Source organism: Dendropsophus ebraccatus, chromosome 10 (assembly GCF_027789765.1).
Source record: "Dendropsophus ebraccatus isolate aDenEbr1 chromosome 10, aDenEbr1.pat, whole genome shotgun sequence".
NCBI classification, from domain to species: domain Eukaryota; kingdom Metazoa; phylum Chordata; class Amphibia; order Anura; family Hylidae; genus Dendropsophus; species Dendropsophus ebraccatus.
Genome location: NC_091463.1, coordinates 62065233 through 62089348, shown reverse-complemented (window position 1 = coordinate 62089348; position 24116 = coordinate 62065233). Strand labels below are relative to the sequence as shown.

Sequence of the window (24116 nt, the reverse complement as noted above, 5' to 3'; positions counted from 1 at the left end):
CCAATCTGGAGACAAGAGAGGGAGAAAGTGGCCATGTCTTTGTAGCGCTGGATTACCCCTTTAAATGTTACAAAGAAAGTGTGTGGGCTGTCTTTCTCACCACCAAATAACAATAGTATATTCCAGAATAAAACAGCAAATGGCAGTGTAATGCAGTTTAGTTACACACAAATAGCCCAAAACAGTGATTGATTGATTGATTGATTGATTGTAAGGCTCTTAACTGACAGCCAATAAAATAAATAAATAAATAAAAAATAAATAAATATATATATATATATATATATATATATATATGCAGTGGTACCTTGGTTTTGGAGCATTTTGGTTTAAGAACTCACAGTTTTCAAAATTGTGACTTGGTTTAAGAGCATTGCTTTGGTTTAAGAGCTCTCTGTACTAGGTGGGAGCGTGAGTGGAGGAGGGGCATGGTCTGCATAGGGGGGTCTACAGCATTGTACTTTGACGCCTCCCTCACCTTCCAAATCAAAGCAGATCCACTTCAGGCTGGGGCTTACATTAGGGAACAGGACTGTGTAGGTAATCTCTTCATAGCGGTAATCCCTCTCTTTCTGGACAGAGAGCACTGCTATACTGTACCCACATCTGCCCTGCTCATTCCTTCATGCTCCCTGCAGTCTCTGTGAGTCCTTGTGTTTCCCATCCTATTCATTACTGTACAGTAATTTATAATATCACATATTCTGCTGTTTCTGAATATATATTTTTTTCATTTGCTTTACATGTTATTCAGAATAAAAAAAATCATTATTTTTGGGGTGTGGAACCAATTGTCTGCATTTCTATGATTTCTTATGGGAAAATTTGGTTTGGTTTATGAGTGGATTTGTTGGATGTTGGATGTTGTTTGTGCTTTAAGGAGTCTCAAGTGCTTAAGAAAATCTTTCAGTACTTATCAGCTCCTGTATGTCCTAAAGGAAGTGGTATTTTTACAAGTCTGGAGGGCAGAAGAGAATTTCTATGGGGATGTGCTACTGCTCCCGACAGTTCCATTCACGGACAGAGGTGGCAGCAGAGAGAACTGTGTCAGATTGGAAAGAATACCCCACTTTCTGCAGGACATAAGGCAGCTGATAAGTACTGGAAGACTGGCAATTTTTTTATATAGAAGTAAATTACAAATCTATGGCACTTTCTAACATCAGTTGATTTTAAAGAAAACATTTTCCCTGGAATTCCCCTTTTAAATGATATAAGAAGAACAACAGTATATTGGAAATATTCTGCCTTGTTCATGAACTAATTTTCTTCTCTTTAGAAATGCAATTACTTTATTGTAGTTGTATCTCTTGACTGCATCATGACTTGACTCTTATAGGGACCTAGATATTTGGTGTCAGACTATGGAATTATAGGGGCATAAATGACAGTAACCCGTTTTTTGCGCTCGTATTTGCAGTTGCTTCAACTCACTATACCAGGGTGAACCTACATGTTTGTTTTAGAGAACACAATCAGTTTGGTAGATGCAAACCATAAATAAAGTGTGGGATACTAGTATATGAACTATTCCTGATAAGGCGCCTTATAACATGAGATCCTTCTCATAATGCAGGCAGACATTTTTATGCCCTGATCCATAAGATTCTAGTTAAAATAAGTATATTTTGAGCAAAATAATGGGCAATGTAATGGGCACTACAGGACCAAATTTGCAAATAACCTTCACTATTTTAATGACCTAAGACATAATCCAGAACATAATATAGTTGAACCTTTACATCTGATTTACCATAGCTCTAATTGTAACATATTTTGCCCCATATGACCCGATCTCATTAAATCAAATTCTCTCAAAATAGATCATCTTATAAATGTTTTATGGGTTTAGTTTCACTGTATTTATCAGAAATGGTTGTCATTTCCAATAAGTATTTAATGCTGCCAGACTGACATGTTTGACAGGATCCCAGAGAATTTATAGCGAGTTGTAGTGATTAAAATTTAAGAAACTGTTAGCATCTGTTCCATTCATTCAAATATTGAAAGACTCAAGCTTTACATGTATCCAGTGTGACCATTAATAATTCAGTGCAAAGTATTCCTGAGATTTTCCTTATATCATAAGCCAGAATGTTTGTTATAAAGCAATTATGAAGTATAGTAAGTGACATAGGTAATAATACAATGTGAGATTACTGTATCTTGTTGTAAATGCAGTTCTAAATATGAAAAAAAAAACAAAAAACATAAATAATTCACATGCCATACCTTATTTGTATGAGAAATAGAAGGATTTACAAATTTGTATCCTGTGTTTGTTTAGACTTTATAAAGATTAATATGACACTTGATTTATACTTATAGGCAATGTGTGCTCATTAAATTGTACCTGTATCCAAAGTAGGATACAAGATCATATCTTTAATAGAAATTTCCACCTTGAGGCTATGTTCACACATTGTATGTTTTTGTAAAAGTACGGACGTTGTTGCTATCGGCAACAACGACCGTACTTTGTACGAAAACATACGTTACCTTGCTGTCTATGGGATCCCGACCGGAGCATATACACATCGTATACGCTCCGGCCAGGACTCCTCGTGGCACAGCAAAGAACTGACATGTCAGTTTTCTGCGCCTGCTGTTCAGTGAATAGCGGCTGTAGGAAACCCTATCAGTGCACACTATGAAGCGAGCGGCTACGGCCGTTCACTTCATAGTGTGCTATGGGGAGTTCTGATGCGGGCGCGCGCTGATGCGCCCGCATTAGAACTCTGCGGCAGGAAAGATCATCCGCCTGGTACTGCAGTACCGTCCGGGATAATCTATGCAGAGACCGGCCGGCTGGTCTCTTACGCCATGTGAACATGGCCTGAATGTTACTTGTAACTTCTGACATCAGAGTAACAATTCAGTTAGATGGTACATGATTAAATTAATCTGCAAAATATAGACTCGCCATTGAGTTATCAACAGTTGAAATTTAAAAATTATCTGTCATTAAAAAACTTTTGACATGTTATCAGGCATAAACAAGTACAACAGCTACCTGCAAGTGCCAGGACTTACCGCACATACTCCCTCCAGCATAAACACTATAAAAACCTGTACTTAAGATTTTGAAAAGTGAGATTCTTACCAAACTATTTGATCAAACAGAATGTACCATCGCACAAAGTTAAGGTAAACCTCAGTGAGATTGTTCCTACGCTAACAATGGCCTCTCTTGAACTGAAGCTAAGCCTACAAACTAAAAGAATCCATGAAGGATCCAACTAATCTCTGTTTAAAACATCTTCAGGAGATGGCTGGAGTGCAAAAGGTAGCCACACCCTCCACAAAAAAAATAAAATAAACAACCCATTGCGCTGCTGAAACCCATTGCAATCAGGAGATCACAGTGGGATAGGTGGGAAGAGAGCAGGGCAGCTGTTCCACACATTCCCCGGCCACTCACTAATTCTGACAGTGTAGCCTCATAGACTAATGCTGCGTTTACACGGAACGATTATTGTGCGAATTTGCACGTTAACGATCGAATTCGAACGATAATCGTACATGTAAACGCAGCGAATGATCAAGCGACGAGCGAGAAATCATTTATTTTGATCTTTGAACATGTTCTTAAATCATCGTTGGTCGTTCGCAAAAAATTTGCAGATCATTCCGTGTAAACAGTCGTTCACTGATTTAACCTATGTGCGAGATAGGCTTAAGCGATTGCAAAATGATCGCAAAGTGATTTTTCCGTACAATATATCATTCCGTCTAAACACTGATCGTTATAAAAAAAAAATCGAAATCATTAATCGTACGATCGGGCGAATTATCGCTCCATGTAAACCCAGCATTACTGTACATCATTGGAATTAGCCGATAAGGACATACAGCCGGTGAGTGGATCACACTGTTGCCGTGTTCTTTCCACAGCTATATTTCCTGATCAAAGTGGGTCTCAGCAGTAAAAACTGCTGCAATTATTAACTTTTGACACGTCTGATGATATGTCAAAAAAATTTTTTAATTACAGGTACTCTTTACATTCATAGGCTATGTTCACACAACATACTATTTTTTAAAAGAACAATTGCTGTTTTCCATTAGAACAGTGGCTGTTCTTCATACTGCAATAATATGCATAGATGGCAATGCAAAAAACAGACGTTTTCACACAGTGTATTAAACAACGACCGTTGTTCAATGCATTGTGTGAAAACAACCCCTGTTCAATGGATATCATTGCAGTATTAAAAGAATGGCCATTGTAATGGAAAACAACAATATGTTGTGTACACACTGGAGAAATTTAGTTCTGCAGAGGAAACCCTCATCTTGGCCTGTCCTGGACAGGAGCAGAAAGCAGGGGATTGTTTTTACAATACCCTGCAAGTAGAAGAGCTCAGCATGCTGTGCATCTCCACTTATTTTCTTCTTACACTTGTTGGACCAAGCACTTTTGTTGTAGCCCAAACATCATTCACTGAGCAGAAGGCATATGCTTCCTGCCTAGTGTGTTTCCATAGTACCATAACATGCAATGCCATGTAAAGAACAGGGAGTTCTGTCATTTGGACGGGAATCCATGCTCCTTTAGGCCATGTTCCCACTTTGTATGACACCAGCCGTTCCGTGAGCCAGCCGGGTCAATGAACGGACAGTGTCGGAAAAGATCATCCCGGCAGGTACTGTGGGATGATCTTTACAGCTGCTGAATTTGGATGCGGGTGCATCCGTGCGTGCCAGCATCCGAATTCCCCGCTGCACACAATGGAGCGTGCGGCTGGAGCCTCACGCTCCATTGTGTGAACTGACAGGGTTTTCTGCAGCTGCTATTCATTGAATAGCTGCCGCAGAAAACTTACATGTCAGTTACTATGTGTATACACTCTGTCCGGCATTAGATATAAGGTACCACTACGTAAGCACCGTAGTAATCATCGCCGTTGTTACAATGGCAGTGATTACTACGAAACTTACGCAGTGGGGAAATGGCCTTATAGTGCATATTGATGAACTATACATCCCTGCATAACGTAAGGTACTGTAAGGCCCACAGAGCTAAATGATGATGCATTGAATTCCCACTTGCAGTAAATCCTTACACCCACTGGTTGCAGCAAGTATACAGCTCAATCTGAATCAGCATCTGATTACCAAATATGAGAGAAGGGAGCCTTGTTTTCATAACTTCTCTTGTACAGCACAGGAATATGCAGATATTTTGTTAGTTTGTGTGGCATTAAGGAAAAATTACATAAAGAGCTTTAAATCTTTATTTAAGAAACAAGGATAAGAGAATGATTGCCCCTAATGTCCTAAAGGACCCCTGCAGATGCATTTTCATATTTCTAAAAAAAAAAAAAATTGCCGGGAGTTCCACTTTAAAGTTTGAATTCAGCTGATCAGAACACAACTTTCACCCAGACCTCTTTTCACCAAAATACCATGAATAATTTATGGAAAGACATCTATCATTTTATGAAACATCACCAGACAATAATGCTTACATGCTTTGAGCACACTGGCTTTCAATGTAACATAGATTTAAGCTATTTTCGCTGTGGTTTGTCTTACTGAAATCTGCTATGAATACATGCTCAAAATATATGTGCTGGTTGTCTTTAAATATTTTATGAAATGCCAGCTTTGTTTCAACGAAGGATTCATAGATGTGAAAAATGTGTCTTCAGCTCTTTTCTGAGCACTTGTAGAGAGACCTTGAATATGCACTTACAGTATCAGCACTGGCTCCAGTTTATGACTTTTTGTAAGTTGTGTAATGATTATTACTAGAAATGAGCAAAGTTACAATACAAACAAAGCAAATCGCTTTGCTAGCTCGGCAGTCAGCTTATCAGCCTGCTGCTTTTGAAGTCCATGATGCTCTGTGCAGCTCCAATCGGGTGACTGGAAAAGCTTTCTCCAGTCCTGGGAGATTTCTCCAAGGACTTGATCCAGCTTTTCCAGGCACCTGGGGAGGAGGGGCAAAGACTTCAAAGGCTGCAGGCTGATAAGCAGATTGCCGAGCTAACAAAGCAATTTGCTTGTTTGTCATTAATCTCTAATTGTCAAATGCTGAATTTATTTTTATTTTATTTTTTAATTAGGTTTTCTGCATATTATAATCTCTAATTTAAACATGTGATATCATAATTAATAGGGTCTCAAATTATACATTATACATTAAGGGTGATGAAAGCCTTGAAGGACAAAGTTGTGATAGCTTCTCATTAAAGTTTTCTGGGAAAAATGTGCTGATGCGACGTCCACAGGATAGCTCATCATTAATTGATCGGCATCGTGACAACACCCTGTGTCGATCAGCTGTTTGGTACCCACAGTACACAGTGAATGGAGTTTGTCATAGTATAGTTGAAGTGAATAGGAGTTAAGCTGCAGTTTCAGGTCACCATCGCTACTCAGTAAACAGACAAACTCTGTTCATTATTTAGTGTGGTGTTGAACAGCTGATCGGTGTGAGTGCTGTCTGACAATACTTCACTGATCAGTCAATTTTTCCGGAAATACCTTTAAGAATGTGACAATACTTAGGAAAATTTTAAATCAAAATTTAAAATAGCCATTAATATTGTGTAATGTTTAAAACCTTAATGAATTCCAAGAACATGTTATCTATTATTTGAATAATTTTTATAACTTTGTGTTTTGCAGTGGCCTCCCTTTGCCAACAGTTCATGGTGCCAACCTGGTAAATTCAAGTGGAGGGTCTGGAAGTTCCAGTGAATCTGAGTCCAGCTCTGAATCAGATTCTGATAGTGAGAGCAGCTCCAGTGACAGTGAATGTAATGAAGAAAACCGTAATGTAACCCCAGAGGTAAGAATTATGTCTTTTTTGTGGCTATCAGTTTATTCATTACTGACTGCACATACTGGTGTTTGTATGGCTGAAGGAACCCAGCTAGAAAATGTAATAAATAACTGATTGGTTACAGTCCCATACCTGGTATTTCTACATTTCCTACCTAACTATGCTTTTTTGTAACTCCTATGGACTACATTTCAGTTCCAAACTGTCTTCTCCACATTACCATGCTTTTACCTTTAACTACTGTGTATATCTAGTTTAGTTTACTGCTATACTTTCTTTAAAAAAAGATGTGTCATTAGTAAATAGTGTATTGCTTTAATCATTTTTTTTTATGCTTGACACAATTTATTATTATTTTGTGCGGGGGGGGGGTGTAATTGGGGAATACAGTACATACAGGGGTTGAGGGAATACGGTATATGCTCTGACCACTGAGGCACAGCTGTGAAAAAAATAAGTCGTGCAGCCCCATAGAGTAGCTGTGCCCTGCTCCAGTGCTCATCCCCCAATGTGGCCAGACATCTCCTTTCAGTATCCTCCTCCACTCCAAGATGGGTAAAGCAGGCACAGGTCCAAGATGTAGCAGTGATATAAAATATCATAACATTTATTAAAAGAATTATGCCAGCAGCACAACAGGTTTCAAGACAGGTCCAGTTTCTTTATCAAGTTTCAAACACTTCATAAACAGACCGAACCGGTCTCGAAACACATTGGGGGAGATTTATCAAAGGGTGTAAAATTTAGACTGGTGCAAACTACCCACAGCAACCAATCACAGCTCAGCTTTAGGCAGTGCTGAAAGGAAAGCTGAGCTGTGATTGGTTGCTGTGGGCAGTTTGCACCAGTCTAAATTTTACACCCTTTGATAAATCTCCCCCATTGACTTCTATAATATATCTCTGGATGCTGTTAGCAGAATTAAATAATGTTCAAAAGTAGATTATAGCAAAATAATATTTATCAATGTCTGGTTTTAAATAATAATCAAAAAAAAAATCTTTACGATAGCTCCCTTAAAGGACAGTTCTGTGTTTATGGTATACAAACAATGAGAGTTCTGTGGGCCTAGTATTCAACAGAGATTACGTTAAACTAATATTATAAAAGATGTATGATTTGATGGGATTATTTAGCATTTTTGTTTTGTTACATTTCTCTGGGGCATTGCTTTAAATTAACTAACACATCTAATGTTTGTGCTAATTAGCCATTTCTATAAATAAACTAGTGTGTTTAGTGAGAGAGATCAATTTCATTTCAAGCATTATTTATATACACTCCTCTTCTAAGACTCAAAAATGAACCAGTTTTTTCTCTACAGCCGGAACCACCGTCTACAAACAAATGGCAGCTGGACAAGTGGTTAAATAAAGTCAATCCACATAATAAAACAATAATCAACAACCAAAATGATGTGCATTCAGACAATAATTCTGAGCCTCAGAATAACCAACAGATTGAGGAAGAAAACAAACGGGAACTCAGTACTGCTAGCTCTCAGTCAGACTCCCTTCCCAAAGATAGAGCACTCTTGAGTCCAGTTAGAGAGAAGAACAAACCTAGGGTACCCCAAAAACCTCCGGAGCCAAAACCCTCGAAACAAAAGTCACCAGCTCATAATGAAACCACCCCACAAAGAGCCGTAGCTAAAAAACAACCAAAAAAGGTTGAAAGGACATCAAGTGCCGAGGACTACTCTTGGAATAAACCAAACCCTACCAGCAGCACTCCCAAAGAAAAAGATGTACGAGAAGAGCCACCAAAAGCAAGGACAAAAGCCACTGTTGCTAAAACCGCTCCAAGAAAGGAGCAAAGGACTTGCACAAGTAATGCATCAGAGAAGAAGAAAGCAAGAGGGGCCAATAAAATAGTTCCTAAATCTAGGGAGTTTATTGAAACTGATTCAGCATCAGATTCGAACACTGACCAGGAAGAAGTCCTTCAGGTCAAGCTATCAAAGACATGTACTGGTCCTCCAAATCCAGTCAAGTCAAAAGACTGTAGCAGTAACATTTTAAGTGTCAGCAGCCTAACCAGCAATAGCAGCAGCATATCCCTTGATCAAACACATAATGATCTGGAGGAACCATTTTCTCCCCTTCCTGTGGTTCAAAATGAACTTCTATCACCCTTGAGGGATTTTGAAGAACTTAAGTCTTTATGGGTGAAGATAGACCTTAGTCTGTTATCCAGAATACCGGGTCAAGAGACTTTTGAGAATGAGGTCTTAAAGAATGAAACCAGAGACCAAGGTTTCAAACACAAGCCTCAAACACCAGCCGCAGCCACTGAGAAAAACTCCACAAAATCCAGAAGGAAGCACAAGGTGAGAATTGATGGGATTAAATGTTTGCATTTAATTTGCTGTGTTTGTTTAGTTTTTAGTCTGTGTCTCTGCTGCCTATGATTATATTGAAGCATGTAAAGTAAATGTCATCATTGAATGCAATTTTTGTTTAACTAAGTAGGTAAAATTATTTACTGATTTATTTCTTAATATATCTTGATAAGAGTTAAAGCTCATTTTTTTTAAATCACAGATCATCAAACATACATCAAACATATATTTAAATATTGATATCATTTTAGAGACCTGCAGTTGCCAATAGGGGGAGCTTAGGAGCTTATTGAATACTACAAACAATTTACAGTTTACAGTGAGCTCCCCCTAGTTGTTGGAGGCAGACCAAACTTTTATCTTTCGTTCGGTGCACTTAATTTCAAGCTGTGTATGAGAAAAACTCAGATACAGAATGGTTATCAGAAACCTTAGACCTAAAAACAAAGTTATTTTAAAGGGTGAAGATTTACCATCATGTAAGAAGAGTACAGATGAGGAGTTCACATTGTTTTTGTCTCTATTTCCCAACTACTGCTACAGTATGTTTAATTTTGCTTTGTACAGAATCGTAGTCAACCCCACTTATGTTATGTAACGATTTTTGCCATCCGATTTTTATAATGTAAGTCTATGGGAAATGGATTCATACATACAGCAGCATCCATTTGTAGCATGGGTTAAAATATATGTGTTTTATTTTTCAAGTGTATAAAATTATGGGTTAAACTGAAAAAAAAGGAACCCTTACACATAGTAGATATTCTGTTGACAGCTTTATTTTCTAAAAGGAAAATGTAGCTTGAAATGTAAAGAAATTATGGATAATAAATGAATGTGCTAATTTGGGTAAAAGAAATGTACTGTGCCCATTATAAAAATATAAATAAATAATAAATAAATAATTATATTACATATCATAGCATGCGGAATTGTCCAATCTATTTAAATATAACATTATTGTTCCTGCACGGTGAACGGCATAAACAGAAAAAAAAAAACGCACCATTGCTGATTTTATTAAATTATATATATCACAAAAAATAATAAAAAGCAATAAAAAAAATTCTGTTACACCAATATGATATTAATAAACACTACAGATCATGGCGCAAAAAATGACACCCCAACCAACCCTGTAGGTGGAAAAATAAAAGCGATATGGCTCTTAGAAGGCGGGGAGGAACATTGCATTAATTTGACCCAGACTTTTATGCATCAAAGGGCTCTGTCTTGATGGGGTTAAACTATTTCGTAATGTATACATGTATACCTTATTTGTTCATATCAATAACAATAACATGACCCTACATTTGTCTGAACCTTTTTTTCCTCTTTGTATGTCTCTTTCCGGGCGTTCCTAAATAATTTTCTCGGTTCAGCCGGCTATGCTTACTCCATCGCTGCTGAAAATAATGGGCAATATAACTGTACATAAAGAGAATACTGTAACTGTACTTCTAAAGAGTTCTGTATTTTAGTTTAAAGCATGATGGTAATGATGAGTATATGGGAGTGAAACTGCCTACAGTAACCTGCTAAGTACAGTGGAGTCATTAGTTCAATGGACTCCTAAGTGACTGTTCCTGCAGGTCTCAATGCTGGTGTTGACAGTATTCCAGTGCCCCCGAACAGTATGTTTCCAGTAGATTATATAGATGTTATGTGTTTCATTACATGGCTCATAAGGAAGAGAGCTGACCTACATACACAAAAAGAAGGTCAAAACTGTTGAAGAGACTCATTAAATCCCATTAGTTAAATTGAATATGTTCTTCATCCACTCTACTTTAGCACAGTGAAAGATCTCTTAAACCCATGACCCACTGAAGGCTAAATTACAGTACTTCTGTACTTGCAATGCGAATGTTATTATTTTGTCTAAATTCTGAACACCACCTTATAGTTATGTGACTACTGTGGAATATTGAGGCCATTGATATGTAATCACACTATATGATTAAAAGTCTGATGCAAATAAACCTATCTTGCTAAGTGGAGTAGTTTTACAACATCTCCAGGTCATAGGTAAGCCTAACCCATATGAGGATTTGACTTTTACAATAGATCCGTATACAGATCTTACCTTAGGTAAAAAAAAAATGTGGGTCGGAAAGCAATTTACATATTGAATTCATGTTATAGATAATATACTGGGGGACCTAGAGGGAAATTTACTAAGGAGTCTAATGTATGTGACTCTAATGTGTATTTTGTTCTAATATCTTGTGAGTGATTTAAATGTAGCACTGCCATAGTGAACATATCTAAGTAAAAAGTTGCAAAAAAAAAGTTGCAGAAAAGTCGCCAAAAAATATTTACCTGATAATGATAAGACATAGGCCTGCACCTGTTTGTGCAACTTTTTAAAAAGTCGTAAATGATAAAATGGGGCACTGATCCCCGATTATGCAAATTTTTGGGTGAATACTCAAAACAGGCAGATTAAAAAAAAAAAGTTGCATTCAAAAAATATTCACCCGTTGAATACTGGTTCATAAATAGAACTTAAACCAAAAATGGGCAAAAAATCCAATCATTCACCTAAAAATAGGTGCAAAACATTTAATATATTTCCCCCTTAGTATTTAGTTGTACAATACCCACCAAAAAAAAAAAAAAAAACATTCACTAATTAAAATGCAACTTTGAAACTCTCAAAAACTGTCCACAGTGTAATTGTTCCTTCTTAACTGTTCATTTTGACACTTTTTACATGCTATATTTTGGCACAAAATATTGGTGTAAAAGTATCTACTACGTCCAGCAAGTTGCCCACATATAGTAAGCCGATTGCACCATTTTGATGCCATTTTCCCGAGTTATTAGTTCATGCACCATATGACAACATGAATACCCCCCCCCCCTTTATTTTTAAAATACCTTTTATCTTATTATAGAGTTGTTGTTTTTTTCACTTAAATAAATAATAACATTATTAGTGGTCTGACAACAAATGACAGCACAGTTCCTCTCACTTTAATGAAGCTGTTAACAGTCCCCTGCACACCTGGGGCATTAGAGTGGTCCTGGATTTGTGTATGCACAAAGCACCTTGTTCTTGTGATTGACTAAAGTCACAGAGGTCAGACCTCCATTGATCATCCTGTTTTAGCATATATTATGGACATTCTGTTACATTCAATTATTGGTATATCCCTTTTGAGTTTCCCAGCATTTTTGTTATTATATCTTACCCTAGCTTTTCATTAAGCTCCATTTGTTTTTGAATTATACTGTATATTTCTGTAAAAGATATGTTTATTCACTATTCTCTAATAATTTGACATTTGGATATGTAATCCTGTAATAGACATCTATCATGCACATGTACTTGTTTATAATACAGAAAACACAGTAATTAACTTTTATAGCTTGCAGTAAGACTGTACAATTGTAAATGATTTACTTGTTTTATTTTAAGCAATGTGAAAACAGTGACCTGCAAATTGACTGCAAAAAACAACGCTTGGAAGAACCCATCACCCCTTGTCTACTCCCACCATGCATCTCTCCCATTCCTAGTAGCAGGACATCCAGCACTAAAGAGTGAGTATTTCAAGAAGTTGCCCTACTATTATATATATTATTAGTTGTATAGATCTTAAAAAATAGCAATGGTTATCATGTACTGGACATGCTATTATAAAATGCTTAATGTGCTTAATGTGGTACTCAAAGTGTACAGAACTATGCATGACCCCACCTAATGAACTGAGTGCAGGTGGACACACATGCTTATTCATCTGTTCAGAGTCTACCCAGGGGGGCACATGGAATGTGTTCACACTTGGATTAACAGCATTGTTGCATGGCAACAGACGCTTTTAAACTACCGGCTGCCAGGCTGCATTCAGGACGTTCCTGCAGACGATGCAGAGGTTGTATTTTTACAATTGATTTGCCGGGCACCATCGGTTGTGCCCGCAAATCAATTAAACATTTACTTCAATGTAAAGTAAGGCCGCCATCGCACTTTACATTGTGTGAACAGCTATTATTTCCAGAAATAATAGGCAGGTACAGTATTTTAACATAACGATATGTGAGCACAGCGAGCGGCATTGCATGGACTTTAATGCAATGCCGCCCCTGCAGTAAAGAACGGACGCTAATTCCACTGCAATCAGCCTCCGTTCTTTACTAAAATGAAGTGAAGGTTCCTATTAAATTACAGCAACCACAAGGAATTGATACAAGAAATATATTGGAAAACTGTAAAATGATTTTTTATATAATAAACTTGACTTTATTTGCTGAAACGATTAAACTATTAAAGTAGTCACAATAATGGTAATGTTTCCTTCTTGATGATGGTAAAATAGGAAGTTCACATGTGAAGTTCCTCTTCTTAAACACTTTCTTCTGTCTAGCTTTCACCCACTTCCTGACTGGGGATAAGAAAACATTTATACATCTTGTTGCGGTCTACTGTAAGAATCACTCAAGTGTTGGTTTCACAGCTCGGCTGGATGTAACTGCTCCTAGTCTTCAGATGATATATATTAAACAGCTGTGCTGAGGAGACACCTAACCTTTACAATTCACCTTGAGAGCTTGTGAATTTCTGCCAGCAGCAACCTTTCCTGGCAATGACTCAGTCACCATATACAAGTTGCTTCTATTAATAACTATGTCACATTATTTAATTTACACCTTACGGAAGCTTTTGTCACTAAGCGAAGTACATGGGGGAACATCACATACTAGATTCACGTATAGTTCCACCGGGGCAATTAAAACTGAATGTAAACATTAACACATTCTCCGACTGAACCTATACAATTAGGCTGGGTTCACACTACGTATATTTCAGTCAGTATTGTAGTCTTCATATTACAACCAAAACTAGGAGTGGATTGAAAACACAGAAAGGATCTGTTCACACAATGTTGAAATTGAGTGGATGGCCGCCATTTAATGGCAAATATTTGCTGTTATTTTAAAACAACGGCTGTTATATTGAAATAATGGAAGTTATTTACTGTTATATGGCGGCCATCCACTCAATTTCAACATTGTGTGGACAGAGCCTTCTGTGTTTTTAATCCACTCCTGGTTTTGGTTGCAATTTGAGGACCACAATACTGATTGAAATATACGTAGTGTGAACCCAGCCTTACTGTACAAGAACCTTGCTGGTATTAATAAGGACATGTACAGTATTTATCACTTATTAAAGGTTTTACATATATAGAGGGAGATTTATCAAACATGGAGCAGGGCCCAGTTGCCCCTAGCAACCAATCAGATTCCACTTTTCATTCTTCACAGACCCTTTGGAAAATGAAAAGTGGAATCTGATTGGTTGCTAGAGGCAACTGAGCCAGTTTCACTTTACACCACGTTTGATAAATCTCCCCCATAGATTGTATAAGCTGATAGATGATTAACCCCTTAACGACATCGGGCGTAGACTTACGCCCTCGCGCCCTGGTACTTGGCGCATCAGGGCGTAAATTTACGCCCGATGTTTCCCCGATCGCTGTGTGTGCGCACACAGCGATCGGGGAAGATGGCCTGCTATAAATCATAGCAGGCCATCTTAGCTTCTCGGCACGGGGGTGGTTAACACCCCCCTTGCTTACGATCGCCGCTATAGGCTGATCAATACAGATCAGCCAATAGCGACGATTGGAACCTTTCCGGGTCATCGGTGACCCGATGACCCGGAAAAAATGGCGGTCGGTGCTGTCTGAGGACGGCACCGACCGCCAATACTGTAAAAAGTAATGGTGGTCACCGTGCCACCGGCCCGATCAACGTGAACGGCCGGCCGGCCGTTCACGGCAATCGGGCCAGTGGCACGGCGATCAGAGTCCCACAAAATAATAAATACCTGCCCTGGACCCCTCCGCTAGGTAGCGGAGGGGTCCAGAGCAGGTATTAGTACATTACTCACCTGTCCCGGGGTCCTGATCGGCGTCTTCCGGGTTCGCGGCGTCCTCCGTCTTTCCGGCGCGTCTTCGGATCTTTCCGGCGGTCCCCGTCGTCTTCTTTCGGCTATTTTCGGCTCCAGCCTCGTCATTTTCCGGATTTTGCGCTCTGCTGCCCTCTAGCGGATGATATGTGTAATCAGCAGCTACAGGGATGTTCAGAATGTAGAAAAAGTTTTTTTTTTTCCCAAATTTTTTTTTCCTATTTTCCGCACCCTATCGCCGCTGAGTGTTGATCAGCATCGCACGAAAGTGCGCTGCTAATCAGCAACTCCCCTTTTTGGCGTAGGGTGTTTTTTTTCTATATTCTACTGCCACGGTCTGCTGATAAGTGCCGCTCATAAGTGCGGCATTTATCAGCAACTCCTTTGTTGGCGTAGGTTTTTTTTATGCTTACTGTAAAAAAAAAAAAACGTAAAAAACACTACATTACACCACACTACATTTAATAAAGTTTGACACTACACCACTACATACCCTATATACTAATCCCCATATAAAGATGGCCCCCAGGGTGTTTTCGGCGTCAGAGGGATACATTATTATTGCCTCCGACACCGAAACAGCCAGTGAGGATAAATGGGGGGGATCCTTCTTTCCTCCATTCATCCTCATCATCCTCATCATCCAGTGACATGTCTGGGGGGTAGCGTAGTATACGCTGCCTCCCAGACACGTCTTTTCCGCCAGTACCGTCCCAATAAGAGATCACGGTATGGTGTGAAATTCTACAAACTCTGTGAGCGTACCTCAGGGTACTCTTACAGATTTAGGGTACGTGCACACTGCAGAATGGTGAAGGATAACCCTTCGTGCATTCCGCAGCTGGCACCCGCCGGCGGACTGATGCGGGCGCATGTCTCTACCCGTGTCATAGACTCCATTCTATGCACGGGCGGATTTCGTCGGCCATTCAAAGAATGAATATGTTGGACGGAGAGCGGAATCCGCCCGTGCATAGAATGAAGTCTATGACACGGACGGAGACGTGCGCCTGCATCAGTCAGCCGGCGGGTGCCAACTGCGGAATGCACGAAGGGTTATCTGTCGCGATTCCGCAGTGTGCACGTACCCTTAGAGTGTATGTAGGAAGGGACACCCGAATCCAGCCCCCAGATGCCCCCCCATCCTCGGAACAAGTGGAAAGATCGTCCGGGAACTGATCTTCCCACTGCTGGATAAAGGTCACCACCACCTGTACGGGGATAACCTTTATACCAGCACCCCCTCTTCCGGTCCCTCGCTGCCCGAGCTACTGTAGCTTGCGGCACGATCCGAACATATCAGAAGCAGTAATAGAGCCCTAATATTTAGCAGCCATGGAGCGGACCCAGCGCTTCTGGATATGAAGGACCCTGTATCGCACCAGGGCAACATTTTCCAGGTGACGTCCCCCACACTGGAAAACAGGAGACCCCAGAAGAAGTGCAGAGTGTGGCGTAACAGGGGGATCAGGAAGGACGCCATTTTCCAGTGTGACACCTGTCCTGATCCCCCCGGCCTCTGCATACTGGATCCCTTCAAGGCGCACCACACGTCATTGGGGTTCTGCATTATCTAAATTCTGTCCCTTATTCCTATTCCATTCCAGCCTCTAAATGTCACTCTGTCCCTTTGGTGGCTTGCACTGTGCCCATATGCCACATTATGCCCACATATGGGGTATTTTCGTACTCAGGGGAAACTACCCTACACGTTTTGTGTTCATTTTCTTTTTTAACCCCTTGTGGAAATGGAAAAAATCAAGGCTAGACCAACATTTAGTGTAATTTTTATAAAATTTTTACTCTAAATCATTAATCTTGTCATGATTTTTTCATTTTCACAAGGGGCTAAAAGATTAAAAAAAAACAATAAATGTGTAGAGAAATTTCCCCTGAGTACGGAAATACCCCACATGTGGACATAAAGCGCCATGCGGGTGCAGGGTAAGCCTCCGAAGGGAAGGAGCGCCATTTCGTTTTTGAAGGCTGGATTTGGATGGAATGGATTTCGAGGGGCCATGTTGCATTCAAAAGGCCTCTGTGTTGCCAAGACAGTTGAAACCCCCCACAAGTGACCACATTATGGAAACTACACCCCTCAAGGAATGTAACAAGGGGTGTAGTGAGCATATGGACCCCACTGGTGACGGGCACAAATGTGGAACAATGTGGCGTGAAAATGAAATATTACATTTTTTACACTATAATGTTGGTTTAGCCTTGAATTTATCATTTTCACAAGGGGTTAAAAGAGAAAAAAACACACAATATGTGTAGAGCAATTTCCCCCGAGTCCGTAAATACCCCACATGTGGACATAAAGCGCCATGTGGGCGCAGGGCAAGCCTCCGAAGGGAAGGAGCGCCATTTGGATTTTGGAGGTTGGATTTGGCTAGAATGGATGATGAACGCCATGTCGCATTTACAGAGCCCTCGTGCTGCCAAAACACTGGAAACCCCCCACAAGTGACCCCATTCTGGAAACTGCACCCCTCAAGGAATCTAACAAGGGGTGCAGTGAGGATATGGACCCCTTGATGACGGGCACACTTGTGCCATGAAAGTGAAAAAATGAAATTTTTTACTTTTACGTCACATTGTTCCACATTTGTGCCCGTCACCAGTGGGGTCCATATGCTCACTGCACCCCTTGTTAGATTCCTTGAGGGGTGTAGTTTCCAGAATGGGGTCACTTGGGGGTTTCCAGTGTCTTGGCAGCACGAGGGCTCTGTAAATGCGACATGGCCCTTGAAATCCTTTCCAGTGAAATTCAGCTTCCAAAAGCCAATTGGCGCTCCTTCCCTTTGGAGGCTCGTCCTGCGCCCCCTTGGCACTTTATCGCCACATGTGGGGTATTTCCGTACTCGGGAGAAACTGCGCTACACATTTTGTGTCTTTTTTTTCCTCTTATTGAAGGCTAGAACAACGTTTTAGTGTAAAAAATAAATTTTTCTTTTTTCACGCCATATTGTTCAGAAAACCTGTGGGGTCCAAATGCTCACCGCACCCCTTGTTACATTCCTTGAGGGGTGTAGTTTTCTAAATGGTGTCCCTTTAGGGGTGTTTTTTAGGTTTTGGCACCCCAGAGCCTCTGCCAACCTGAAGTGGTACAGTCAGAAATGACCAAATATAACGGAGGCGTTGAAATTCACTAGGCGCTCCTTTGTATCTGAGGCTTGTGGTTGCATCAAATAGCGCAATAGGGCCACATATGGGGTATTTCTATAAACTGCAGAAACGGGGCAATAATTATTGGGGTGCATTTCTCTGGTAATAGGTTTATAATTATGAAAAATATTGGATTACAATAAAATCTCTGCACAGAAAATTAAAATTTTCAAATTTCTTACACACTTAGCTTTTATTTCTGTGACTCCCCTAAAGGGTTAAAACACTTTCTGGATATGCTTTTGCAGAGTGTGGGGGGTGCAGTTTCTGAAATGGGGTGCTTTGTGGGGCTTTCTAACATACAGGCCCTTCAAATACACTTTAAACCTGAACAGGCCCCTAAAAATATCTGATTTTGAAATTTTACTGAAAATTTGGAAATTTGCTGCTAATGTTTTAAGCTTCCTATTGTCTAAAAAAAATGAAAGATCGTTTAATAAATGCCGCCAACATAAAGTAGACATGTTGCTAATGCTATTTAATATATAATTTATGTGGTATAACCACTTTCTGTATACGCAAAAAAGTTTCAAAGTTGGAAAAATGCAGTTTTTCACATTTTTTCACATTTATTGGGTTTTTTTCATAAATATTCGTTATGAGTATCGACTCCAATTTACCAGAAATGTAAAGTACAATATGTCACGAGAAAACAATCTCAGAATCAGCCGGATAGGTAAAAGCATCCCGAAGTTATTAATGAATAAAGTGACACTGGTCATATTCATAAAATTTGTCTCTGTCATTAAGGCCATTTCAGGCTCTGTCCTTAAGGGGTTAATAGACGTTGGGCTGGGCTCACACAATGCATTTTTTACTGTACTGTCCCATTAATGCAGTACATAATTGGGCTATGTTGACACTGCGTATATTTCCGTGCGAACCGCGAACCACGAACCGCACGTAGTTTTGAGGTTGATGCGTTCGCTTGAAAGTATACGATATACGCCCACACAATGCACACTACGTATGAGCTTACGGCCGGATCGTATACAGCGCCATGAAAAATGAATAAGACCATTGTTTGAGGACGGAAATGTTGAAACTCACGGCCGTGGATTTTCATGCGGTCCTGTACGAAGTACTTATTTCAGCCAAATTGAACTTGATTTTTCGATCCAAAAGGTTCTGTGTGGTTTACGGGGCTGGGCGAAGATTTCCAAGTTAATGACCTGCCTCAGATCGCTTCGAAACAAGATAGGGAAGCATAACTGTACTACAGGCGTATGTTCGCGGTTTGTATGCATCCGGCCGCATGTCTATTTTTCCCACGCCCGTAGTTTCAGCTGCACATGTATGGCGGCGTACGATCTACGGACGGATTCATTTCCAGTGTGAACATAGCCTTGTACTGCACAAATCCTTCAGTAAGTGTGGGTGTGTGTGGGGGGGGAGTATTGAGACTGTAACACAACATGTGAACACAGTTTGCGGCTTAACACACACAACTATATCCTCTTTTAATGTCAGGAAATCCAGATCCGTAGTGTTCAGGAAGGCTTCAGAAGTCCTCAGTGTTGCCTGACAGTAGTCAGTAAGATCAGGAAGCCATTGGTTGTGCATTCAGTATTCAGAGAGCCAGCAAACATTGTCACCAATATGTGTCCATCTCCTAGCAACACACTAAGAACTCTGGACAATTTAAAGATGCGCGTACATAGCTATCTGAAATTCTAAATGCTTCCATAGACTTTTATGGGCTAAATAGTGCTACAATTCCAAATGAAAATATTCTATTTTTCTGACTCTAAAAATACTGAATAGTGTGCATGAGGCCTAATAGTGGCCATACACCTTCAATAACTAACAGTCAAACAATTCTTAAAGCGTAACTGTCATTTCAGGGCCATTTTTCTGAAAACACTAAATATCAACAGTACAAACGATTTTAAGAAACTCTGTAATAGGTTTTATGTACTAAAAGAGTTTCCTTCTGTACTGAAAAAGCAATCTCCCAGCCTCCCCCCTCACATCAGATGAAGCAGGATTTCTGTCTCCATTATGTGGCTATGGAGAGGGGAGGGGCTCGTAGGAGTGAGTGAGCACGGAGCAGTCCTACAAAGCACAACACCCTGCAATCTTCTCTCAGTAAGTTCATAGATAAGCACTGACCTCTCTGACCCCAGAATCCTGCGGTTTAGGTGCCCAGAGAGTCTACAAACAGCTGACCTTCATGTCACCTCTTCCTGCTCCCTCATCTCCCTCGGCCCCTCCCCCCTTCATAGGCTTACAATGGAGAGAGCAGAGCCCGTCTTCACTGGCTTCTCTGTAATGAAGACGTGTTTGCCTGATAATGCACAGATAAGAAGTCAGGGGGGGAGGCTGGGAAATTGCTTCTTGAGTACAGAAGGAGGCTTTTTTGGCTGATAAAACCTATTACAGAGTTTTTTAAAATCGCTTATACTACTGATTTCTGCAATAAAAAAAAAACATGACAGTTACGCTTTAAGCCTTCAGTTATCTGTTCCGTTAATGCTCCCCAAATGATCGTCTGGCACAGCCGATCCCATGTTTTCTATGGGGAGGGTTAAGAGCTGTCTAGGTGCAACTTATTTAGCCCAGAAAAAAAGGAAAATCACTACCTTACCCATATCACCACTGACACCATCTGTCAGTGGTCGGTTGGGAGAGCCCCATATGTATGGGGACTTTTAGACTAAGTTTAAACTATGGGATTTTGCAGCCGTCATTGTCAACAGCCATCAAAAAGACCATGATCAATATAGATGGCCTTCATCTGCAAATATCAGACATCTTTTTAATGACTTTTTGAAAAGACGGCTGCAAAATGCCATAGTGTGAACTTAGCCCTAGAGAGTTTTTCTAAGTGACAATAATATTAAAAGTCACCACTGACTTCCATAACCATAGGAAATTCTAAGGCTATGTTCACACACAGCTTAATAATAGACACAACAGCTGCAATTTTTTTATCATTTTTAAAAGACCTCCAAATGAGTCCAAAATGACATTCGTTATTTTGATGAGTGGCCACCCGTCAGTGCAATTGCGGCTGTTGGTACATTACTCTAGTTTTGACGACTAATTGCCCTTTAGGTGTGTCTTTAATTGAAAAGTCCATTGAATTTAATAGTAAAAACTGAGAAAGGACCGTGAAAGTTAAAAAACGGTTTGTGAACAACAAAAAATAACGGCCACTGTTTGCCAAAGACGTCTGAAAATAATTGACATGATCATTATTTTGACTTCCGTGTAGATAACGTCCGTCATTTTATACATTGTGTGCACGTCCGTCATTTTATTGACTTCAGTGCATTGCGTTGCAGTCAGTTTAATTGCGGCAATAACAGACATTTTTTCACGTAGAAAAAGCGGACACTTTTTCTCTTTTTATGACGCTGTGTGAACATAGTCTATAACTTTATGCAAAATGATCCAGGACAGACTGCTTTTCTTAGTGATCAGGCGTATGCATAGAAAGTTAGGTACATGATAAGTCAAGTAGCAGTAATTTGTTCATTTGTCACTTGTTCATAATTCTTTCATAAAAAAAAACATAAATTACGTTTAGCTACTACTATAAAATCCTCATGCCACATCTAGCTCCTGCCCGTCCTTACCTCTCGCACATAAATCCACTGAAGGAATGTCGGCTTCCTCCGCCGTATTAACTGTTTGTCGTTGCATTTCAATTAGCAAAAACATGTTGGCAAATTAAGTCATTAAACATGTTTAATTATTCCAATAAATTCATTCACAATTGGTTATTATTGCAATTAAAATCCCATTTTTACAGCAGTTACAGCCCAAAGCAAGCGAACAATCCGCTCCACAATATGTAACAATTAATGTCTACTAATGATGCCTCCTCTTTCATAAAATGGATGGAAAAAAGTTTGTCAGCTTCATAAATCTCTTGGCGTATTTCAGTGCCCCTTCCTTCAGGTACTCGGCTCCAGTGACTGTTCATAATTATGTTCAGTGGAGTAAGGTGAATCATTGCCCAGGTATTATAATAATAATATCTCAGATTATAAGATCAGTGCATAGTAGATTCAGTTATTACGGCACACTTATTATTACTGGTCACATATAGAAAGAAAGGTCTCTTCAATGGCAGCCCATCTCATATAATAAGAATTATATACCAGTATAATATGCATAATATATAACTTTATTTGTGGAAACCCCTGAGGATAAAAGGCTTTCTTTTACATGATTTCTTTTTTTTTTTTTCTACTGAACATTTGTATTATTTTTTTCTAGAGCAAAAAAGACAACAAAAAAGAGAGAAGAAAAAGTGTTTCCTCCCTTGTTGTCTCCTTTGGGGGATGAACCAGTTCGAAGGCGACACTCCAGTGATAACAGCTCTTTCAGTCAGGACAGCAGTGTAACGACAGTGCATGTCCCAGTAAATTCTACAAGACACAAGAAGAATGGCAGCACAATAACAAACACTAAACTAAGCTGTGTAAGTTTCACTGTCATTTCTCTTACTGTTATTTACTGAGGAGCCCTGGGGCCATTAAAAATAACACAATTGTAGATACAAATTCAGCATCCTAAGATAAAATAAAACAACCCTGTGCTTTCTCACAGTATAGTAAATCACTGATTCTCTGAGTTCTCTGAATCCTGACTTAATTTCTAAAAAAAATAAAATAAAAATTTCCAGTCAAAAACTACATGTCTTTTGTATGTGAGTTTCATCAAATGGTAAGATGATGGAGCTGTTTGTTTTACTTATTCATTTTTATTTTTATTTTTTTGTCTTATTCATCTTTTGCAATACAGTGCAAGCTACTTGGCTAAATGCATCTCTGAACTCTCAAATAAAATCAAATAAACTACAACTTATAGAGTACACAGTTTCTTAGGAGGTGCTTATCCATATATATCAGCAAAGCTGTAAGCAGTAGAAGGAGACTTTGACTGACAGCTGTTTTGCGCAAACTAGCGCTGCATCAGACTCAGAGTCTGATGCAGTGCTAAATTGCGCAAAACAGTTGTCAATCACCTTTAGTATTGCATGGCATCTGTGTCTGCTTGCTTGATATGATGGATGTTATTTTGATTTATTTATTTTGGTGAGTGCTTTCCAAATCTCCTTCCACTGCCTACAGATATGCATATTTCACATGAGCCATGCACCTGTGGAGATTAAAGAAAAAAAGTATACACTGAATCCTAATGGGAAGCCCTATCCAGCTATGGCATTATATTTACACCGGCTACTAACAGATCTACATTAAGGGTAATTGTTTACCCATATATTTTCTCGATGCAGTAGTCACAACAGTGCCATTATATTACAAATGGTCATATGCACTGTGAGAGTACAGAAATTCTATACTTGGGTAGTGTAGAGGCACAATGATTTGTAATGCTAGTAACATATATAGAATTTGATCATGCTATTAAGCAGGTCTCCTCAACTCTTTTCTGTAGTAAAAGCTATGCTTCTAAGGTAATAGTATACAGACATACTAAATTCATTTAAAACCACATTACTATATGTTACACAGTGTTCTCATCAATATATATGCTTTATTTTGTCCCGGTACTAGAATGAACAACACGGTTAATGGCATCTATTCTGTTCAGGGAAGAGGTGGCTGTTCGTGTAGTTATGTTGACCAGACGTCTGGTTTCCACTAACCTTTTACCCAGATAAACTGCATTATGCACAATGTAGATGGATATACTGTATATATAATGAGAAGTCAATATATATGGAGAATCCATTATAAGGTCTATTGTCTATACAGGAAGAAGATAACAGCAGACCACCAAGCAGTGTCCTTGAGAACATTCAGCATCTTTCAGAGCCAGATTTATGGTCTTCAGTGCCTGCTGTAACCAGTGGAAATGCGGATTCCCGGAGATCTAAAATAACATTTGATGAAACGTAAGTTGTATTATTTCGCAATAGC

General features: G+C 39.4%; 1 protein-coding gene across 1 annotated transcript in view; it reads left to right on the top strand.

The window, feature by feature from the left end:
* Nucleotides 1–24116, top strand: part of AFF2 (ALF transcription elongation factor 2) — a 441996-nt gene that overhangs the window by 387422 nt on the left and 30458 nt on the right. The window contains exons 10-14 of the mRNA XM_069943040.1: nt 6637–6799; nt 8118–9122; nt 12559–12683; nt 22450–22654; nt 23952–24091. Of these exons, the coding sequence (XP_069799141.1) occupies nt 6637–6799; nt 8118–9122; nt 12559–12683; nt 22450–22654; nt 23952–24091 (1638 nt within the window). The remainder of the gene's footprint in view (nt 1–6636; nt 6800–8117; nt 9123–12558; nt 12684–22449; nt 22655–23951; nt 24092–24116) is intronic.